General features: G+C 38.4%; 1 protein-coding gene across 1 annotated transcript in view; it reads right to left on the bottom strand.

Moving 5' to 3' along the window:
- Positions 1–23,906, bottom strand: part of THSD4 (thrombospondin type 1 domain containing 4) — a 301,012-nt gene that overhangs the window by 261,604 nt on the left and 15,502 nt on the right. Inside the window, exons 2-4 of the mRNA XM_068410186.1 lie at positions 19,898–20,005; positions 15,953–16,022; positions 247–689 (exon numbers count right to left, since the gene is read on the bottom strand). Of these exons, the coding sequence (XP_068266287.1) occupies positions 247–689; positions 15,953–16,022; positions 19,898–19,926 (542 nt within the window). The 5' untranslated portion in view covers positions 19,927–20,005. The remainder of the gene's footprint in view (positions 1–246; positions 690–15,952; positions 16,023–19,897; positions 20,006–23,906) is intronic.

Here is a 23,906-nt window from a genome sequence, read left to right as displayed (position 1 = left end):
TTAAAGGGAAATAAGACAATCTGCCTAGTACAATTGTACAATAATTATATCTGTCCGTGGGTATTATCATGTAAATAGTCAACAGGGAGGTTAGCCTTCCTCAAAAGATGGTAAACATTGTAAAAGTCAGTCTTAAGTCTTTAATAACTTTTCCGTAAGTATTAAAAAAATATCAACTCTAATCTGACATGTCATTCTTAAGATACATCATCCATAGAAGAATAAAATGTGTGCCTAGACACATACCTCTTTTCTGGCTTGGCATTCTGCCTCTGGGACTGAGAATGCCTGCTGCCTCTCAGTGCTCCTCTGCTCAGATGGCTGTTGTTATGGCCTCCAGAAGCAGCAGAGGCCCAAAGGCCAGCCCAAAGCTGCTCTTCATTCCTGTGAAGTGGCACAGATGTACGGATGGCAGAAATGACATGGCCAGGGTAAGCAGTCAGTGAGTCCTCACGGTGGCGGGAATTCTGATGAGCGAGGGTTCTCTCCGAGGCCGGGTACTGCCGCCCTGGCCGTCGGTAGCCCCTTTCACGGTAATAGGCTGGGAGGCACGGCCGCGTCTGCTCCATCACACCGCCACTGCAGCTCCGGGAGCAGGCAGACCAGGGGCCCCAACTTCCCCACATGCCTGGGATTCCTGCACTGCTGTCCTCAGATGCATCTCTCTGCTCTTCTATCCTCTGGGGAACCTGTAGACACAACAGATTGACTTAGGAACAAGAATTCACACTGTAAAACCAGGAGAGCACTAATATCCTTTTTAAGCCATTCACTCTGCAGTCACAAGTGCAATGACCTAGGAAGTAACCTGTCTTAGTCACTCCCTGTCAAACGGCTGCCTATTCTGCCAGTATAGCAGGAGGCCTCCTACAGCCATCAACCATTCAGACCAGAAGTATTTTTTGGACCATCTGGATAGGAATAGATTTTCTTTAGTTCTCAGCAATGGAAAACATTGTGTAATGCAAAGCTTGGAAATGTGGAGATTGAAAACTGTTATAATATTAGCAAAGTCAGGAAGTAAGGTCATTTTTTGTGACAAATTTGAGTCAACAGACAGTGACTGCCGTTTTCCACTCTTATGCCTCAACAATGGAGATTGCTAGTGGTTGCAATAATATTTCAGGAACTCTCATCTAATGTGGAACTGTTTAGGAAGGCAATAACATAAGCGGACAGGCTGATTTCCAACCAGCCAAAACCACTGCAATAGTTAACTCTTACATTACCACTTTTCCCCCCATCCCCCATATTAATGCTTCAAGGAAAAGAGCTATTCAAGATGACCCACCCAATCCTACATTCACAGAAATCACTATCAAATTCAATAAAAGACAGGACAAATTGTTGGTCTCAGGTGTTCAGTGCCACTTAGCCCATAATCACTATTCAGCAGCACAGGGAAAGCAAAACAAAGAAGAACCCCAAAGAGATGGGGGTTTTCCCTTGGAGGAAGCTAGGAAGGATTAGGAAGGGCAGGGACTGTTACCCCCTCAAGCTGTGGCCAAATATTTAAATATCCTTTTGGTTGGGAAGGTATCAGCACAGCCTAGAAGTTACAAGCATCTCCCTGTGGTCTTGTGCCCCAAGCTTTACCCATTCTTGGAGCTAGATATAGTCAGGATTTCTCAGTGTTTCGCACTGGGCAGAGACACTCAGCTTTGTTGCACAGAAATTAGATCAATTTTCATTAAATGCATAGTTTTTCTGTTGCTTCCCTTGTCCAACTGGCTGAATCACAAGTTTTCAAAGCAGGCTTCCAATGTCTGATTCTCACAATTATTAATGTGCAGAACATTCTTTTAAATCAGCATCCTTTAATAGTTTATTTATGTCCTGAATAACCTTTGTACCAACAAGCACACACACATATCAATTAAATTAGGAGACAAAAAAGGCACTGTCCACAAACAAAATCTTGCCATACCTCTCCAGCCCCATTCAAGTGTGTAGCTACCTCAAAATGAGCTTTGGAAAGACAGCCTTGTCTGTCGGTATGTCACTTCTCCCCCCTTCAAAGGATGACCTCCTAAACATGTAACTTCCATTAATAATTTTGCCTCAAACATTACTGTATAATAGGAGAGGATTAACATCTACATACTTTGCCTCTAGTCACAGATAACATGCGCAGTCACTAACTGAACTGCAAACCACCTATGCCAGTGAGCACACGGTACTGATCAGCTAGCTTACAAACATGGCAGGCTTTGGTGGAATGTGGTTTGCAAACATGGGCTGAATACACCATTACAATATGAAAAGCCAAGCCAGGCTTTGTGGTGCTGCTGTGTAATAGTCAGTTGTGGTCTACACAATCTGAAACATTTCCCCCCTCTGAGGTTGCTCTCACACTTTCATCACCAACCACAGAAAAAAATGCATTTAATTATAACTTGTGAATAATAAAAAGCATCTGCGTTCGTGTGATACGTTACCCATTTCTCCAGTGTTATCTGAAAACAGGAGCAGATGTCTCTGTATTTAATATGACTTTTTTTCCTGTGGGTACCCCATTTGGCATCAGCCTTTTAAATCCAACAGCCTGTACAGCCTAATACCACACAATGTCAAAATTATGAATAACATGCAACAAGGTCTTGGTTTCTGGCTGTTACATTTGCTTTCATATCCAATAAAAGAATACCACTGGCTCACACTTTGACCGACTAAACAAGCTATTCTTCAGTTTGTGATTTTTTCACTGAATATTCACTGTTCATACTTACACTATGCATTAATGTAGCTCTACCACAGATATAAAATGATAATGGTTACACACAGAGAGACTCCTCTGGTCTGACCCTGGTTTGCAGTAAAATCTACTTATTATAAAACTAAGAGTCGTTTGTTATCAGACAAGTCAGATTTCATTTGTCTGGACTATTTCTTAATCATTTCTATGATGGTTCAGTACACCTTTTTTTAAAAGCCAAAGACACTCATGCAGGCAACAACTAAAATCTATTAGTCTGCAAGAAACTCAAATCACCACTAATGTAAGAAATATTTCATTATGCAGAAACAGAAACTGATATAATATGGACAAGTGTTGACCTGTTGCAGAGAGAATTTTCTGGCTGCCAAACTTCATTGCAGAAAGAATTGTTTCAGATAAAATGATACCGTAAATGACTGAAGGCAACGGAAAGTAATTTCACACCCCTTCATCTTCACAGTAAAAGTTCTAGATATAGCACAAGAAGGTTTAATCTAGCTAGTTAAGAACATAATAATAAAATGAACCAAAAACTAACACTACATATCCAGAGATTCCTGACACTCGGTCCCTCCTCCTCTCCCTTTAAAAATTACCCATTAATTAGCACACTTCCTAAAGGGAAGATTTGAGCCTGCACTGGGCAACAAGTGAAATGCATACTGAATTTTCCTTGCAAAGTTAAGCCATGAAAGTAATTTATTTAATAGAAAGGGAGAGATCAACTAACCCATTTAATCTACTTCCCATAGTTCATGATTGATTCCTTCTCCAGGTGACCTGGTAATATTCATTCTAGTTAGAATGCACCATCAAACAGATTTCTATCTACTGCAAGTTAATCAACAACCAAATATTTTGCTCTATAAATTCAATCTATTTTTCCCCTTAATTTCACCCCATAATTCCAGCCCTTTCTTTCTTTCCTATATATTTTTCAGGTTTTTGGCAGGACAAGGTTTGTAAGTAGAAGTTATACATTGCACTAGGTACAGCTGTACAGTAAACAACGCAAAGAAAAGTAAGACAAGCTTTCAGGTGTGCAAGCGCTTGCAGTTTCTACGTCCGCACTACCTCCTCGTAAGTTGCTATCAAAGATTCTTTAAATCGGACATTTTCTTCATAATGACTGTTATGCATCAAATATTTTCCAACCTGTCACTTTTCCAACAGTGAGTGGCAAACTGAATTGAGGCTAGATTTTTAGAAGGGTAGTTGCGGGGTCACTCACCTTCCTTTACACATCAGCACTCTGCATCCCTTTCTGTTCTCTTCCTTCAATTTTCTTGCATTTTGCTAGTTTGTTACCTTTGTAAACAGGAGCTGCATTACATTCAGCTTTTACTCTGACAGTCGTCTTTTTCAAATTATGCAGAGTTTCTCAAACAGTTCATTGGGTTTTTTTTCCAAAAAACATCATTCGTACATAGAATAAACATATGAGGTCAGTGTGTAAGAAGTATATAAAGACTAAAACTTCAGAAAGGAAGTACTTTATTTACCTAAATGAACCTAGCTGAACTGAAAACAAACAAAAAGCCAGAAAAACACCCTTATTTTAAGCAGTCACAAATGATCTGATTTAATCAGAACCTGTTAGAAGCTCAGAACTTCTCAATATTGGAATCATTTATTTAGAAATCACATAAGAGAAAAACATCAATACCAGCCCAAAGTCTGTTTAAGGCACAGGGAAGCAGATAAAAGAATTTCCCAAAATCTTAACAAAAGTATCACTGTGGGCAGGCAGTCTATGGAACAATGTAATTTCAATCTTATTTTTCACCTTTCTAAGAAATACCAAGAATCTCTCTGTTTCTTGGAGGTTTGTTTTTTTTTTCCCTCCCTGTTTCTTTGAGGTTTGTTTGTTTATAAATAGGTTCGTTGTACAAGATCTGTAAGATAATACTTGTGATTTAAGTTACTGTTTTTGAACACCAAACAGAGCAAGCTAATAAACTTACTGAGATAGCAGAAGTCAACATAGAAAAGAGGGAGATGCAGATATACATGGTAGACAAGAAAACAAATTCCAGTTCCTCTGTTTTCCTTCATTTTCCCCAGGTCCATGCAATATGCATCATATTTGCTCCCTTGGGCTAACTAATCAAGTTAAGGAAGACAATTAAAAACATATCACCAAAATCTTCTCTCAGATGAACTGTGTAAAACTCCCATGCTAACTAGGCATTTGTTTTGTTCTGCATACAAAACCTTCAATACTGATTCCATCCAGAACTAAAGAAGTTAATCCTAAATGCAGAACTAAAAATCCATAACTAGCATTAAACATTACCATGAATGGTAGAGGAACAACAGTGCAATTTAGTTTGTTTGATTTTAAATGTTTCACACACACATTTTATTTATCTTTAATATAACAGGCATGAGTAGGTAGGTTACACAGTTACAAAACCTCTGTATATCACGGGTAACAAATTGAAAAAAACTGCAAGCAGAATACTTTAGAATACTCTATCTCTTGCTTCCTTAATTACATCCGCTATTTTTTATGTTCTGGAAGAAAAAAATCCATAAAAACCCAACTTTATATCCTTTACTTGCTTGCTTTCAAATGTTAAGGATTTCAGAAATTTAAAGTTACCCTATAGAATTTTAACATGTTTAGTAGCTTTTAGGCAGACCAATTCTCCATTAAATCACTGCCTAATGCAATAGTTGCCATTCCTGTAGCTTTAGACTTATGACAAGCATTGAGTCTTTCCTCACTTTTACTATATTACAACCTTAGATCTTATTGAATTAAACACGCTACCAGTAGGTTGACATAGATTGCATTTTAAATACAAAAATAGTTTATCTTGAATTCATATAATTCAGCAATCACTCTGATCCTGAATCAGAAATTCCAGGAAAAACTAGGAGTGCACAAGCTATTGAAATACAATGCAAATTTCTAGTACCGCCTCTGTCAGAATGTAGAAATAAGATCTGCATCTCGGGATTTCAGCAGCAGTTGTTGAAACCGTACTATGCAAGAATGTCCCTGAAGAGGAAATATCACTTGAACTGAAAGCCACAAATATTTCAAACGTAACTAGCTGTGCATGAAGACAATGACTGACAATGCAGTACTGATCTGACAAACACTGGTTTTAAATACTGTAGGATACTTCATCCTATTGAACTACAGCTTACATACAAATTAACTGTTCAGAAAAGTAGGAAAAAACGTGGATAAATCAGAGGCCATTTAACCCAGTATTATGTTTCTGACTGTGTGGAAGAAGCAACAGTTTAGGGAACAATACAAGAACCAGGACACGTTCAGAGTCATCCACAGATTCTTCTTCCAGCTAATCAGTAATTTAAGGGCCTCCCTTCAGCTACACACCATATTCAAATTGTTTTTCATACGCACTACTGGACTTAATCTCCATGGATACAATTAATCCCTTTTTTAGCATATTTCTAATCTTGGCTTCAAAAAGATCGTGCGTTTTACATTGAAAAAGTGCTTCCTTTTCCTCCAGTTAAATATGCAGCTTGACAATTTCATTGGGCCTCCCAATTTTTTTCATTGTGATAACTGAAGAATGATCATTCTGTATTCTCCTGCACCATACCACGATATTTGATTTGAAATCGCTAATAGAATCCAGCTCCAGGATCTCTCTCTGAAATTCAGCAGTCCTAATCTGTTCAGTCTTTTTTTGTAAGGAAAACAGGCCAGAGTTTGGACTGTCCTCATTCTCAGCACCTTTTCCACTCCTACATTTCGACATGGGTGTGCAATGCTGCATACAGTACTCCAAATGTGAATTAATGATGGACTTTCACAGTAATAATGTTCATAATGCTTGTTGTCACTATATACCTTTTAACCAGCTACATAATTAAGCTGCTACAGCCACAGACAATGTTACTAAGTATTATTTTGCAGATACTGAGCATGTTACAGCAGTCCAAATTCCAAACTGAGAAGCAGTACAAGACAATGCCAAGCTTTAAACCTGGAGATATCTAAACCAAGTCAGACATTTTCGGGTTTTTTCCAATTTCAGTTTAGATACAATAATGTTATATTTCATAGATTGAATTTCTAACATGTTATCCAACAATTCTTTTTCCTGGTTAAATGCCCTGAATTTAAATGGATTCATGAACAAATTAACTACATCATATTCCTAATTATACATCTGAAAGGGATATAACAGGCATGAATGTACATTTTGCTTCATGATATTACTTTCACCCAAAGGCAAAAAAGTTGTATCCAGAAGAACATTTTATCACCTGCTCAAAAAAATGCTACCAATAGTATTCACTCAGTAAACTCATGTGCATGTGCTGATGCGAAGTGAATTAACAGAAGCCAGCATGCTATATTTTATTTTAAACTACTACTATCATATTTGTCCTGTGCTTCCCAGAGCAAAGAGCCCTAATCCTGTTAATATTTCTCAATACGCTTTAGGCATTCTTTCATTGTCCCTTCCACGTCCTCCTTCTCATTACGCCACGTATAACACATGCTATGACACCAAACTGTCACCAACATTATTAAAGGAGTGCCGAGGCACTTGGAAAACATGACCTCTTCTTATTTATTCCCTTACCCCAGGGTCACACCTCCTTCATAGTTCTGACTGATTGCAGGTTTCGCTAGGGCACAGCCTGTCACAAAAGATGTGCATGCAGCTTTTATCATAGCCAGGCTCAGAGTGACTGAGGATGCAAAAAGCCAGCGTAATAGTATATTGTTATTATTAAAAATGCCTATGTCATATTTGGGATGAGAGGAACACAGTATTCTTCATGAACATTCACCATCTTATCATGTAATTGATCTATGATCAATCCCACAAAGTAAGAGCTAGTCTTTGCCCTCTTAAAATTTCAAGAGTGTAAAAAACAAAAGCAGACAGACTCACAGAAACTAGAACTGAACTGCATTTCAGGGCAGAGCATGCCAAATTTTGAATGGGCTGAGGAAATTACAGTTTAGTTTCAGAACCTGTTCAAGTGTAACATTATCCTATTTCCCTGCCAGTGTGGTAAACACATCTACGGAACTGGTTTAATTCGCTCACCAGTCTAAGCATCTTAAAGGAATATTCTTCTAGTACTAGCTCAGTTGATTTCCAGTAAAGGCCATACCTATATAGCCAGGACAATTTCCCAGCAGAAAGTCTTTACAGTCTATTGTATAGATGTGCATTTGCAACAAACGTATTTTTTTATGCTTCTTACAAGAAACATGTGGAACATTGGTGGTTTGATAAAAAACAAACTACCAAAAAACCCCTAAAACTTGCAGATAACAACTTCTCAGATCTCTCAAGGCTAGCAGAAAAATGGAGCAGAGGCCAAACAAAACATCATGACACGATGTGTACATGTCTGCCTGGTTAGTATGCTCAGCTATTTTAATCCTTCAGTGCATTTTGGAAGCCTTTAATCAGAGGCGTAGTAAACGGTTTGAATTTTACAGTACATGGTAAGTGTAAATATTACCAGCTTAAACGATTTGGGTTTCCGTTCTTTGTATAAAAACTCTGTCTGAACATCTGTGCCTGTGAAGATTAAAGGGCTAAAAAGCCTGGAAATAGAAGACCTTTGTATTCACAAATCACTGAAGGGAGTTACAATGCCTGAAAAGCTTAACTGCCCCTTCAACCAACTTTGACCACATCTGAAGAAACTTTAACATTATTTAAATAGTCTAGAAAGTAAACAGCCCTGAAAAAAGTTCAGAACAGTTTTTGTGCCAACAGAGCTTGAAGCTTCCTCCAAGTTTGGCTAACTTTTTTTCACACCAAGACCACCTCCATTGAGCTCTGTGAGCCTCGTGTTTTAAGGCAGAGGTTTCTTTCCATTTTCCTGTGAGACCATTAAGTACTTCCAAGTAAACAGACGGCTCACTCCTGACCTCACTTCTACCAGTTCTATATAATCACTCCTTATCTACAGTAGGATTGCTTCTGATTTACAGTAAAGATGATAAGCATCAGGCCCTCACTATATCACAAATTAGGCTTCTTTATTTTAATAAACTATTTTCTCCTCATTGACGATCACCTGTGACCTAAGTCACTACCCTAGGCCTTTTCCAGGTCAATCATCTTCAGCTGTGACAAAGCTGTTGCCATTCTATCACATTTCTACACTTAGAAAAAATTCTTTGGGATCCACACGTGGTGGAAATATGGATTTTATTTATTCAGTAACTGACATAACACCTCTCAAGATCTCTCAGTGAGTCATCCACCCATCACGCCAGAAGCAGAGAGGACAAGCTGTCATAAAATAAAAAGCAACATTCCCTAACAGAAGAAGTCATCTGTGAACCAAAATCTTCTCATCTTTATCATCACTCTGATCCGAAGCCTGAGACAGAACTAGCATGCAATGCTGCTCTGAAGGAAGACTAGAAGCTTATCTATGACCTTGTAAGTTCACCTGCTCTGGAATCCAACTGGAACAAAGATCCTTTCATTTTTTTTCCAGAGAAACACAGAACGAGCTTTAAGCCCCTCATGCTCTGAACTTAAAGAAGTCAATATTTTTTAATTTAAAAAAAAAAAAAAGCAGATGTCCACGATAAAGCAGGTTAGAAGTAACACAACCATTGGCCTTGATTTTTCAGAGAGTATATTTGCATAAAATTATGTATCCTTATCCTGTCTCCTTTCCCCAAACAAAGAAGAATTTTATTTCCTCACCATTTTAATCCACAACATCAAGGACAGGGAATTAGTAACAATGCAGAGATAGCAAGAAAATGCTTTCTGCTGTTGTTGTAAATATTCTGTTGCACTAAAAGGCTAATCTTAAAGGAAAAGTCTTGGCATGGACAAAATCATCTCTCCTGTTTCCTAAAGATCACTGTAATTAGAATAGCAATGTCCTTAGCTAGAAAGGCTCTATTTTACCAAAGTTTCAATGAATGCAACAGCATGTTGGTGACATACAGTTTAAGTCAAGTAACTGTGCTGAAGGCAAGCAGATATATTGACCAGTGGAAAACTGCAAGAGGAGTTTCATTTCAGCTGGTAGTGTTTTACGGAACTCATGTATGAAAATACAATAATCACAGACAGCAGTTGTCTTATAAACAAGGAAAACATTACAAAAAAAAAGTGTGACACCTGCAAACACTTGTTGCAAGGAACACGTACACAGCAGCTGAACGCAGATACGTGGTGACTAAGTTGCTCCAGTAAAATTCAGTTCAGCATACACATCCCAGCAGGACAGAACCACAGTAACTTTGTAGTAGGCCTGTTAGCAAGAACTAAGCTCCAGCTCAGCAAGTCCTGACAAGTTACACGTTTTAGTCACTGCTGACCTTAGGGCAGAGCTTCACTCTAACTGGACTGCAAGGAAGAACACAGCCTTCCATTACATGTTTCTGCTGCTCAGGATATGTAAAAGCAAGGGGGTGACCAGCTGTGGTGGAGATCCCATGGTACTCCTTAGAGCTATTAGGCATTAGCCCTGGTGCCTTGGCCAAAAGCCAAGCTTAGATACTGACTACTTTGTCTAACTCCAATTTCCTCCAGTGTTTCAAGGATATAGTAGACTTGCTTCATGCTTCAAATTTTACTCTATTATAGTGTTTTCAGATGTATTAGGCAACTGTATCCTTTTCAGTTAACAGAGCAGTGACTTTTATGGGGTGTGGTAGGGTAAAGGAACAAACTTCAGGGAGGTACATGATTGCCCAGAAAAAGGTCTATCCTACAGCAAACAAATGTAGATGCTAAGCAATTTTAAAACTCTAGATAAGGGCATGGGTGCAGGCAAGCCAGGGAGATGTAGCATTTTTAATCATCTTGTCCTGAAGCAAAGAGAAAGTCCATAGATTCTCACGGTCAATCCACAGTGACAGATTAATTTGTTTAAAAGAACTTCTGATAACCTCCTAGTTAAATTTCATGTATTCTGCCAGTGTAATCAATGCAGTGCTATCATGTGGTGGATTTAAGGAGAAAAAGGAAAACAGAGGTAACTCAGAAATTACTCTTTCCAGAAGTAAGGAAAAGTTCTGTGTCTACTGAAAAGAAACAAAAAAATACCAACCCTCACCTCCAACCAAACCAGAAAAACCCACCCTCTCAAAAAATCAGTATACTACAGATAGAGAACTGCTCTGAAGTAGATGTTAATTGTAGAAATGCCCTTTTATGAACAGAACTGCTACTTGAGTAATGATGGGTTTTGGACATTACATTGCATTGCTGCTCAGACTACGTTTCCATAAGTAACTGAACTGCTCTAACAGCTCACCATGACCAAATGAGGGATCTTGGCCACCTTTCCCTTTCCCCTGTTCCTCTCTTTTCCCTCAGCTTCTGCTCCTGATCCTGTTCCTTATTTCTCCTAACTTAGCAGTGATGACCCTTCAACAAGCATATTTGAATCCAGACAAGAGAAAGGGGGGAATAAAAAAAAAAAAAAACAGCACAAAAAACCCCAACGCCACACATCTTAGAGCAATCTCCAAATGTTGTGAGTATAGTCTCACTCACTTGATACATAGCTGCTTTTTATAGAGACATTGTGTGCGTGATAGCAAGCGCTAACACCCAGTTTATTTCCTCTTTAATTTAGAGCCAGCATAAAGAAACAACACTAAGCCCAAACAGGCTCAAAATTCATCAACAATATTGTAGCACCCCAATGAAACGCTTGTAAAAATAAAACCTGACACGTCTTCCATACATGGAAAATTAGTTTGTTAAGAGGCTGTACCTCCGTTTAAGTCAATACTAATCTACAACTGAGTGACAGAGAGAGATGCATAAATTCAAAGCAACTCCATTGCTTCAATGCTACTATTTAATGCTACAACAGAAGCAAGATGTTAAAACAAAGCAATATTTACATCACAAATTATATTTGGACAAGTTTATTACTATTTAAGTTATCAATTTCACTAAAATAAACAAGGTATAAATATAACTACAGCTTACTTTCTTAACACAGCAACACATGATTAGTTAAAAATCCACCCAGGAACGACTTCTGAAAAATTGGGAGTACAGACTTCAGTGGTTGTCTGGGAGAAGGACTGTTATGTTTCATAGTTTAACCTTCTGTTCATCACAGTATGACACTTATCAGATAAGGTTAAATAATATTTATTCAATAAAATAAGCATAGGGAGGGAGAACAGAGTGTTTGACTGCATGACGAGCAGCAGGAGGGCTGTTCATATGTCCAGTACTGATGGACAAGGAAAGTTAATTGTTCAAATATTAAGAAAGATTTCAGTTTCACCAGTTTCAGACAGCTCGGTTGATTTTTAAAACGCAAGGGGCAATTATTTGGTTTCACATAACATTTCCTCCTTTTTTGCTCATATTGATGAGTATTTTGGCCTTATGGAGGAGTACACTTGATATTTAGAAATTATATACTATGAATGAGGAATAAGTCAGATCATGAAAGAAACCAACCTCCAAGAAGCCACTGACCAACACTACAAACCCTCTCTTTAGAAGAAACCATAGAAGTCTTTTGCATAGGAATTTTTATTTCTGTCTAATGAACATACAATGTTTAATGTATTTGTGTTACTGTCCAAACTTCTGCTATTCACAGAGATAAGATTAAAAAACAGAGCAGTACCATAAGCTCAGATGTAGGAAGATGTAAAGATGCTCTTTGATGTACTTCTGACAGGAGAGACAGTATTGTTTAAAGTAAGTAAGCACAAAAGGTACTACTATATAAAAACCAGGTAGCCAGCTATTTCTGAGACCAGAAATTCTGTATTAGTCAATTCTGACTTTGTATGACAGACAAGCTTCCAAGACTTTAATTCCAAAAACATAAAATCTAAAAGCAGAAAACATTACCCAGTCAAATATTTTCCCACAAAAAAGCATCTTCTTACTAGCTAGTGGTCAAAACACCTTTATTTTAATAGCCAAGCTTAAGTTTCTCCAGAGTAACAAAAGAAGGGGAACTGAAATAGAATAGTATTGCATTTAGTCTGGGGATGGCAGCGAGGGGGAGTGCTCCTGACACCAGAAAAGTTACAGAATAAACTGCAAATGAGAAAAAAGAAAACTTTCCAATTTGGTCCTGTCATCCCCCCAAGTCCTAATTCCTGCTATGGAAGTAATTTGGCTCATTCTTCTAGCTACCTGTCCACCGGCTGTCACGGCAAGGATTTTGGTGTGTGCGTCTGACGAAAGCAACCTGCTGAGCTCTGCTCTTCCAGATTTTGTTGATGAAATTTCCCTTAAAAAAAAAATTTAATTGCGCTTGATAAGATAAACGTCTTTCTTCACATTAAAGTCCTAAACATACGCCACTAAATCAAGTGTAGCTAAATGGTACTTTAAGTAGTTCTAATACACTGAAGCTAAATAAAAACTCTTACAAGTAAAAGTTAGGAAACCACAAACAGATTTTTGTTCAAAAACCTAAATTATGTCAGCCTCTCTGAAATTAGTATGACTTTAAACATGGATTCCAAAAAAAAGAAGAAACAAAAGATGAAAATCTAGCAAGATTTTTAAACAAACAGAAAATAGTATTTCCTGATGTTTTTAAGTGTTCTCAAGTCCTAGAAAAACAACAGCTCAGCTGAACTGTGGGTGTCCAGAGGCAGTTACAACTGGATTTCCATCAACTGCTTTGGGGATTGTCCTGGGTTTTATTTCATTTCCCCAAAAGTTTTAGTGTAAGAAAAAAAATCTAGACTGTTTGGAAATATTTTGATGAATTACTCAGCCAAAGACCCAAGTCCAATTCTCTGATTTTATTCCCCTGTCCACAGCTTTCAGAGCAAAAATAACTATATGCAGGGTACGCAAGACAGAATCCAAACACTCTCCAACATTGCATAGTCAAGCATCAATCGTGCACACATGCTTAACTTTAGGCTGCAAAATAAACACACAATAAGGATTGGGGGTATAAGCTATTGTTTTACTAGAATTCAGCTCTAGTTACTCAGTTTCCACATACTGTACCCTCTGAGTGTGTATATGAAAGTTACCAAACACCACTTCTGTTATTCACTACGTTGTTAAAATCACATATTGTTCATCAAATCCTTCCCTCCTCCTCCTCCTCCTCCTCTACCTTTCCTTGTGCAAAATCAACCTCCTCTCACATAGAAGGAACTCTGCCAAATAGCAGAGAGCTCCTTGCAGAAATACACAGGAGATGCTGACTAGGGATGCCAGCAAACACATGTCCAGGTTACTGCATAAAAAGTACACTTCGAGGTACAACTTCCAGAGCTACAAGCTGAAAACTCACTCTCAGTTAGAAACATGTCTGACTGGGCCTTCAGAGCTACTAACAGCCCCTCTTGTCTGGAGCTGATAGGTGGGTCAGAAGGTTTCTGAAAAGTTTAACAAATACAGACTTCCAGTCTAAACACAGTTTGGCATGAACAGAATCCTCTCCCTTAGTGTAAGAACTGAGAATGACAGACAGCCTTGGAGCCTGTATGAGATCGTCACTAGGAAACCTCTGCCTCTCTTGTTTTCAGTAAAAAGAACAGCTCCAAGGTGGTTACCATGCCCCTTAGTGCCATGCCTTCAAGTCCCTTTAACTAGTACAGAAGACACTTCAGACCCGTGGCATTTCTCATTCAACTGACAACAAAGAAACTGATTTTATCAAAATTAATTCCAGAGCTTCACAGAATGAAGCAATTGTTTCTCTGACTTACTCTATTTTAGTTAGTAGATTTTTTTCCCTTTAGGCCATTTGGAAACTGGATTGCAGCATCTCTCCACCATCAATGTTACAAAAGAATGTCTAATTAGACAGAGTACTGAAAACGGAGCAGCAGCACGACCATCTCAAGTGCACAACAAAATAGAAGAGATCTAAAATAGGGGAAAAAAACTACGTTGTACTCAGGTTGAGAATAGAGTACTTCGGCAGCTTGAGAAATGCTGCAGACTGGACCCTGCCAGTTTCAGACTGCATCGTTACTGACCTCACTTAACTTGTCTGTTATCCAGATAATTTTTTCCCCTAAAGACAGTGGCATATGCACATAGAAAAAGGAAACCTCCACAAACCTGCCTTTTATCTCCTTTAAAAAGTACAGTTTAAGAAATAAATATGCATCTTGCATTATTATTTAAAAATATATAGTAAAAAGCAAAATTTTATTTCAATAGGTTATTTGATACTTTTAATAATGAATTGGTTGTGTTTGAATACCAATTAAGAGATGCGAACAACATTGATATAAAGTCACCGCCATAAAGAGATATAAGAGCATTCAAGGGGTCTCCCCTCAGGTCTCTGGTAGAATCAGCAATATCCACACATCATTCCTGACAAACATTTGTCCAACACATTCACAGAAACCTCCACCATGGAAATACTAAACATTATCCAGTCAATACAATCTATTCTTCTTTATATCCTTACTGTGAGAAGTTCTTTCTAACAACAAACCTAATTTTCCCTTGTCCCGATTTAAATCCATTTCTTCTCATCTACTCCACCACAGACAGAAGGAACAGCCTTCTCTTTAGCACTTTAGTATTTGGAAATTATATCTGCCTCTCCCACCACTCTTCTAATCTTTAGACTAAATAACCTGAATTCATTCAAACTTCCTTCAGAGGTAAGATTTTAAAACCTCTTGAGGATAATCACTGCTGCCCTGTGTTTCTCTCCAAATTGTCTACTACTTTCCTGAAAAGCAGTGTAAAACCTAAGTATTCCAGCCAAGACCTCACCAACGCTGAGCAGGATGGAAGGTGTGCAGGCTGCAAGCCTTCTTAGACATGCCAATGCCTACGATGAGTGAACTCTTCACAAGAGCACACCAGGAAAGTTCAGCAGTTTCCAGCTCTGATCTCTAGCAATTTAAATCTAGCAACAGTGTGGTTCTGTTTCAGACATCTCCATCTCTGTAAGAGAAAGAGCTACCTATGAGCAACTGGATGCTTCTGCTAATCACTCCACGTTTGAACACTGCTGTCACTGACATGAATTCTTCTTCCCCTTTGCCTTACATGATGAAAATGCTCCACAGCTTGAGTAAGCTGACATGGACCTCTTTGTGACATGCAACACACCATGCAATTACTCAGCTAATTAACCGCGATGAGCCTCTTTTAACCAAGTATATATTTATATATATTAAAAAAAAAACCACACACAAAAGACACATTATTCCCAGAATTTTATTTAGATTGCATTGCTTTACGCATGTTACTCTAATATTTTCTACATTTACCTTAAAGTACACAAAATCTGAATATTTCTAATCCTTACCTTTCTGTGTTCAATTGAAGGCTGTGGGATGACAAACTGAAATCCCAGCACTGCTAGGGAACTGAGAAGTCTGAAAAAGCAAATAGTGAAACAGAAGATATAATTACCACTAATACAAAACCACACATCTACAACTTAATACAGGGCTTCATACTGCAAGAACTTATTTAGACACTTGAATACCATTACTAAACAAAGCAGACTCACCGAACTGTGTGAAGTATTCTTACGACATTCTCTTCACAGCAGGCAGTTCCAGGTACATGCATATACTTGTCTATTTATAAAGCAAAAGTGCATCCAGTAGAATCCATTGATAGTACTTCACATAACTTTATGTTTAAATGGAAATATTTTTGGCAGTGCATATTTTAACTCCTCAGTATTTGGTGTCAAACTGACATATTCTTTGCAAGTTTTCTAAAGTGCTAAGTAGGAATTCAGCCACCAGTGGACTAAGTCTGCTTCTAGCTCTGGCTCCTCGTTTTACAGGTGAACACTCCACCTCCAGGACACAAGATACATGCAAAGAATCATCATGATTTTGCAGAAAATAGGTTCTTGCCCAGCTGCCTAACACTTGTGGAAACTGAATAACCTAATGGGCACAGAAGATGGAAAGTAGCAGACACAGCTCACCAGAGACTCGGGACAAGTAGCCGAGCACCACCCCAGTCCCCACATCTTCAATCCGAAAGGAGTCAGAATGGGAACCAAGCCCAAACAAACTTTATTCTGTCAAGCCTCACCATCGTAATGACTCCTAGGAGCCCACTACAAATTAGGCTCAGTGAGCTCAGTCTTTTGTTTGCTATAATTTGCACTGGGGACTGGTTTGCCTCCTTCTAGCAAGCCCCTTCATCAGAAAACGTAGAAAGGTAAGAGAAGTAGGATCAAGATACCTTTATTTCTACCAGGAGTTTGACTTTTCAGTCTACAAAGAATATGCTTCAGACCCTCTACAAAGGGGAGAGCTGCTAATGATTTGCTGAATTTCGATGCAGAAGTAAAAGCAATGGATTTGGACACAAAATCCATCTGCAAACTAATGGACCCGACAAAATCCAGCTGTGCTTCCTACTCACAGCTCCTTCCTTGCTCCCTACATAGGAACATTTTAAATCCTTCTCATTCTTTCAGGTATTTTCAGAGACAGACTTCCTAAACAGAAACAGGTTTTTTTATACCAAGCATTTCATTACCACCAATACAAATATTCTTCTAATATTTGAGTTTTCTGTATTTGTTCTTGCTAACATATTGCAAAAGGCACTGTTAGGCAAATATCGATTGCACATGGCCTATCATCACCTCATCACCAGCGTCTATGCCCCTCTCACTCTAAGCAATAAACCTCTTTCAAAGGCAAGAAAAAGTCATTCCTTCCTTACTGCCATATCAATTTAGAAAAAAACAATTAAAATACTTTAAAAGTCCGTTAGAAGGAAGCATTATATTTCACAAAGCTATCACTTGTGATAAAGCAAAATACAGAGGAGGTGGCTGAAATCAGAGCCAGTGTAAGGCACTATAAAGAAACCACAGCAAGAATCAAAACATGCAGTTCAGAGCAAGGCCCAATGACACAGTGGTGGATGGAAGCCAAAGGCATGAGTAAAGAAACTGATTTGCCAGTCACACCTGAAATCAAAGGTAGAAATAGAAACAGAACTCAGACGTCCAAACTGCAAACTGACAGCATCAAGCCTGTCTTTAGCTGACCTGCAATTCCTTTTTCAAGTGATCTCCTAACTATTCTCAATGAAAACATGACAAGCTTCTAAGCAGACAAAGTTCAGTCTATTGACAGGCCCAGCCTATATCCTCTGCAAATTGTATTTAACTTCCTTTTCAGAATTTTCCTGCCCACTCCCTGCTCCCTTATGGCTTCTGCTCCCTATAATCCTTCAAAGCACGTGAAAGAAAGTTTGAACTTTGCATAAGGAAATGAACGCTTTCATCCTCAACAGGACAGGATTTTTCTGATCAGTCTGAAGGACTAACAGAGTTCCATGTGTAAATTCTTCTGAAATCATGCACAAGGCTGGGAGTTCTGAACTGCGTGAAACTGTAATCTTCAAAGCAAATTACTTACCAGATTAAAGTTTTCTTCTAAAATGCAAACTTTTAGTATATGTGTGATTACTCTGTGCCAAGCTTTTCCTGACCATTCTTTAACGAGGTTGCACTGTAATCACCATCTGTATGTACGTGCTCAAGGACAATGAAGCCAGTTTTCAAATTCACTTCTCTATCTGCAATTGGATCTCTCAGAAACAATGGTATCAACCTACTATTTCAAACACACAGGAAATCTGCCAGGAATATTTAAGCTATCCTGTGGTAAGCCTCTAGCTTCAAATCAATGTGTGGCAATTTATTTTTTTTAATGTTATTTCCCTCAGTAGCTTGCTTTGGCTAGCTTCTCTGGACTAGGCTTTTTTATTTGTCATGCTTGACTAACATTAGGCCTCCCAAGCTACAAAAATAGGCTTCTCCAATTTCAGTGGGTTTGTTTCAGGTATTCTTACTGCGCAGAAAAGCCAAAAAGAACAAGTGCCCCTCAAAATAAAGCAAAACTTCTCAAGTACACGTGAACAGGTCAGGTACCAATTGCAGCTGATTGATGGCTGTTTAACTCGGGCCTCTGTATAAGAATCCTGTTGGCACAGCCCATGCTCTCACAGCACTATTTGGAGCCAAGTACCTAGTTTAAAGCAAAGTCAGGCTTTAAACTGTACGTCTATCCAAGCTGCAAAGAGCAAACATACTGACTTTCTTTTACTGGCAATACCAAGTTCTGTTTAACTGGCGGGGCACAGAGCAAAGCAAAGCGGTATTAGCTCTATTGTAGGAGCAGCAAGAAAAATTTTGCTATTTAACACCTCATTTAGGAACACCTCTGAGTTTTTCCTCTGTCATTGCAGTATTAGCTTTCCGTGAATGAAGCTGGAGGGTTAGAGATTTCTTGCATGGTTGGTTGCTGTCCCTTAGTAGTTATATCTTATGAAGGGCCACCATGGCCAACTGTGGATTGTCCAGATAGGATTGGAAGTATTTCACTCAAGTGATTAGTAGTGACTAGGGCAGTTTGGCTCTTGGCTCATATTCCCAACTTCCTCCCAAATTAAAGTCTCCAGAACAGCCTAAGTCTGGGACAGCTTGGCAGGAGCTATGCAGGGAGAAGTCTCAACAGGAAAGATAACATAGGTAGTGTCAATAATATGTGACAGATTCATTTTGATGTGGAATCTGCCCTGGCATATTAGGAGGGTGCCAGAACTGCACTTCAAAGATTGATGTCTGACATTCACAAAAAGGCAGGTTAGATCAGAGGTGTTATTGACAGTATCTCCACACAAAAGAAAGAGCATGCAGCTGTCATTCCTCACAGGAGGTCAACTTTTGTTCATGTAACATCACAGCTGCCTGTTTTCTCTGAATCTGCTTGCCCAGCTACAGAACTGGACAGACGAGCTTAGAAACAACTGAATGTTTCCTTTGTCAGGAAAGCCATTTGAAAGGTCTTTCCTATGTTTGCCCACTGGCAAACTGTTTCAGGAATGCATAATATAAACCCCTGAATGAATTGCAGCACAGGTACTAAAACACATAAATCAGTAATTTAAGCCCAGTGACTGTAGTTGCACAGCCTCATCAAAAAAAACCCAAGGAACTTTCCAATAATATATGCCATCACATTGGCACACACTAACAGATGCTCTAAGCATAAACACACACAGAGAACTTTCTTTTTTTACTGTCACCAAAGAATGCTATGTCTGGTATGCATGTACTTGAATATTTGGTCTTTGGACAAGATTTTTATTTAACCTCCTATGATACAAACACTTTTAACACCAAAGCAAGAGACAAATTGATATTTACTGCAGTGTGTTAAGAGCATATTAAATAAGATTTTAAATGTTTTATTGCATCACTTACCTCAAAGAAACTATTAAACTGTCTACCATGATCCTTCAATGCAAGGCGTCTTGAAGTGAAAAATACCTCTTCACTGTGGTACAGCACAATGTCAATCACACTCAAATCCTACAAAAAGAAAAAAAACATTTAATACAGCTTACTCAGTATTTTCCAGGATGTCTATGAAACTGGATACAGAACTACATTAGTCATCTTGACCTCAATTCTTGGGACTTTACAGCAATTAAAACTGGAAATCCAGTGTATGTTACATGAATAGACTGGACACACCTCATTTTTTGCAACAGGACTTCAACAGTGCCAAAGTGCTTTGCTGAAAGGCTACGAGATGCAAAATCTTGATTTAATTCCCAACAATGCAAATCTGACGTTAAACTTACTTGCCTTTTTATCTCACGTTCCTGGTATGTCATTTATATGACAACAAAGCAAACAGCTTTATTTAAAGTCTTGTGTTAATAGAATTCATAGAACTGAAACTGGGTTACCAATTTCTATCGTACAGTAATATTATCAATACACTCTCCATTTTGTGAGCAACGCAAGGATGATTCTGTTGTCAGTGTTCATACAGTCTGCAGGAAAAAAAAAAACAGAGCAGAGCAGTGTTGTTCCCTCTCTATTACAGATGGCAAATCCAGCCACAATGAAGTTAAATGCCTTGCCCACAGCCATGGAGGAAATGTGGGGTTAAACAGCATTCTGAATACAAATTCAACTCATCCTTATTTCTGAGTACTATCATTGCATCATGACTATTGCAAATGCATAGAAGCCCTACCAGCCCTTGAGAGGGTTATTACCTAGGTACACTCTCATTTGTTTGGAAATACTCCCCAAGTGTTTGAACATTTGAGACTTCTTATTTTGGTAAATTTGTAATCATATATTGGACACCTAAAATGCTGCACCAGAATTTTCAGACAGGAAAGAAAACCTTGCAGTAGGGAAATAAAATATTGGGGTGGGGGGTGTGGGGGGGGTGTGCAGAGGAAGGAGGATAAGAGTAAAACACTATTAGGACTGAACCGAAATCCATACATTTCAGAACTTGGTCAACTGCTGTCTGTATCTTGCCATTTACAAGTGGTTACATGTTGAAATGCAGTGGGGTGAACAGAAACAAGAGGGCATTGCTGTTCACAGATGAAGAGCTCTCAACTTCTGTCAGGCAGCCAGATAATTAAAATCTGCCTAGAAAGGGACAAGACTTAAAAGAACTTAACAAATGTGCAGTTAGATAAAGTACAGATCCTGCTGCTAGAAAATGTGGATTGCTTGCAGGTAACTGGACAAGCTAAATATTCCCTCCCCTCCCCACATACAAAAATCAAAGAACAACAAATTTGTTTTAGGAAATCACAAAATACTTCTAAAACATTTAAAGGAAAATTTCTCCTTTCTTTTTATTGTTTGATCGTTCAGTTTTTTAAATGGAAGGCATTAAAAGTTCAGTACTTGGAAAAGTATCATGACAAAATTTCTGCACGTAACATGTTTGAGTTAGTCATGAGGAAGAAAGCACTAAGGCTCAGCTAAACTTCATCTTTTCTTTCTGCGGTTCCATGGTGGTCAGTAGATCTAAGAGGCTTTCTGAGATTTTTTTCACTAATTTCACTGCCTAATGTTGTATAATTGTTTTTTAAAAGATGGGCAGCTCTTCTGAGAACAGCTTTTTAGTCTAGGTCTCCTGCAACACTTTACACCATCTGAGATTTTAGCACATAGTTTCAGAAAAAAGCTACATTCCTTTAAAGGTTAGGCAAGTCTACATATACAGCACTAACACAAAGCATGGAGACAGATCCCCTAGGATACTATTTATTAACAGACAGTTTGAACTGTGAAGGAAACAAATGTCTCTCTTCCTCTAACCTGACTCTTAATTACCAGACATACTGAGGCAATAGTCTTTTATGTAACTTATTGGAAATGGAGGATACGCATGTAACATGGATTGTAACCAACATGGTTTCAAGTTCTTATCATTCTGGTTTTTTCCAGATGCACGCTCTTTCGGGTTTTTTTCACTCCACAATAATCTTTTTATCCAACATCCTTGTATGGAGGGAGAGCAGAGCATTGTTATGGGATACAAACTCACAGAAAAATAAATGTGTGCTTCCCTAATCCACTTTGTAAACTGCACTTCATCTGAAACGCAGAAAAGATATTATTATAGATCTAGGTTTGCGAAGAAGTGGGCAAGGGATCTCTGGTGTTTCTGGAGATTGTTCTTACACAGAGTGGTTAAAGTCCATCCATATGTTTTCAATTTTTTCAGTTCATCTGTATCTTCATTGTCAGTGGCTGGCTGAATTACATACTCAACTTTCAACAGTATTTCAATGCCTTTTTCAAAACACTTCTTACTGTAACTCATGGATGCATTTCTTTTGAAATATCATTTGTAGCACACAGCATAAAAACTGCAAAGTATCTAAGTGACTTAGCTTGTTTTCAAAATTTAACTGCTTAGGTGCTTACAGCCTATTGAAAGAAATGTCTTTTTGGCAATGGTGTTTTTGATATGAAAATGTGCAAATGTGACTATAATTTTCCCTCCAGAAGATCCAGGGCAAAATGAATACCTGAAATGGCTCGACAGTTAACACTAGGATTAAATAACATGAATTTCAGCATGGAAACTTTCAAAAGCCTGATCAGGTGTACTACGTGCTAGTCACTGCAATAAGTAAAAGTGAAATGTAAAAGTCAAATTACCTTCCCACAAGGGGCTAAATGCACTATAAACCTATCTAGCAAGACTTCCTAGTAACCCTCTTTACAGCAGAATAGATATTATCTCAACTGGAACAACTCACACTCCTGTACTTCAGCAGAGTTAGCAAGACTTTCTCCACTGCACTAAAATATTTGACATTTCAGCAGTCTTCCCCATTTCACCTCCAAGTGGGATGAAAATAAAATCTGTGAAACCGGGTAGGGGAAAAAACAAAAAACACCCCCCCCCCCCAAAAAAAAAAAACAACACACCACAACAAACAAAACAAACCAATCAACCCACCACACAGGATGGAACAGAATTCAAACCTCCTCTCCAGAACAACCATGGCATGACAATTAAAGGGAGAAGTGTTTCATTGCATATAATAAAATGTGCATCAGGACACAGAAATGAGACTGGATAAAAAGACAGCGATTAAAGTCTCCTCCCCTTTCCCACTGCAGGTGAGTGATCCTAACACCTTCAAATCGCTGCTGCCAGTCTCAGCAATTATACTACCAAGTTATGAGCTAATCATAACCATCCTTTGTCTTGATGTTTACTGAAATTTTCCCTGACACTTAGTCTCAACATTACCCGCGGTTTCCTTAATCATCTCAGCCTAGCAGCCGAGATGTGTCCTACACAGACACTGTACAGAAAGTTAAGAAACAAGGAAGAAAGTACTGGGAAGTCAACAGTGAGATCTCCCCCTCAGCTAACTAACTTAAAGAAATGTCCTCCTACTAAGTGGTTTGCAAATTTGCAGAAAACCAATGAATTAGTTATCCTAACCTCTTAAATATGACGGGACCATTCACATGCATTTTTTCATGTGACTATACCCTTTGTGCATTGTGAGTGGATGGTATTTCACTTTCATGAATTCCAATGTCATTTTAGCATCAACCTATACCTCTTACAAGTCCTGTCAACTCACATATATCCATATGCATCTATGTACTAACTGTTACAGAAATTTCTTAACGTGCATATGTAGAGTACCTACTGAAACAATCCCAGACCCTCTATTTTAACTCACAAGGATGCGAGATACATCATGTAGAAACATACGCTAACTCAACTAACTTCAGAATTGCTCCGAGCTTTTAGCCTATTTTATCTTGTTGACTTAAATATATAGCAAGCTGACTTCAATTTCCTTCAATATTTATCTTTCCGGTTAGAATATGTATCTTTCCAGCTACTGACAATGGCAACTTGAAGTAGCTATGAAACTTGAGCATCATTCCAAAGTCATGTTTCCATTGATGTGCA

Source organism: Nyctibius grandis, chromosome 11 (genome assembly GCF_013368605.1).
Source record: "Nyctibius grandis isolate bNycGra1 chromosome 11, bNycGra1.pri, whole genome shotgun sequence".
NCBI lineage: Eukaryota > Metazoa > Chordata > Aves > Nyctibiiformes > Nyctibiidae > Nyctibius > Nyctibius grandis.
The sequence above is the reverse complement of the archived record's forward strand: the minus strand, read 5'-3'. Positions and strand labels throughout refer to the sequence as shown.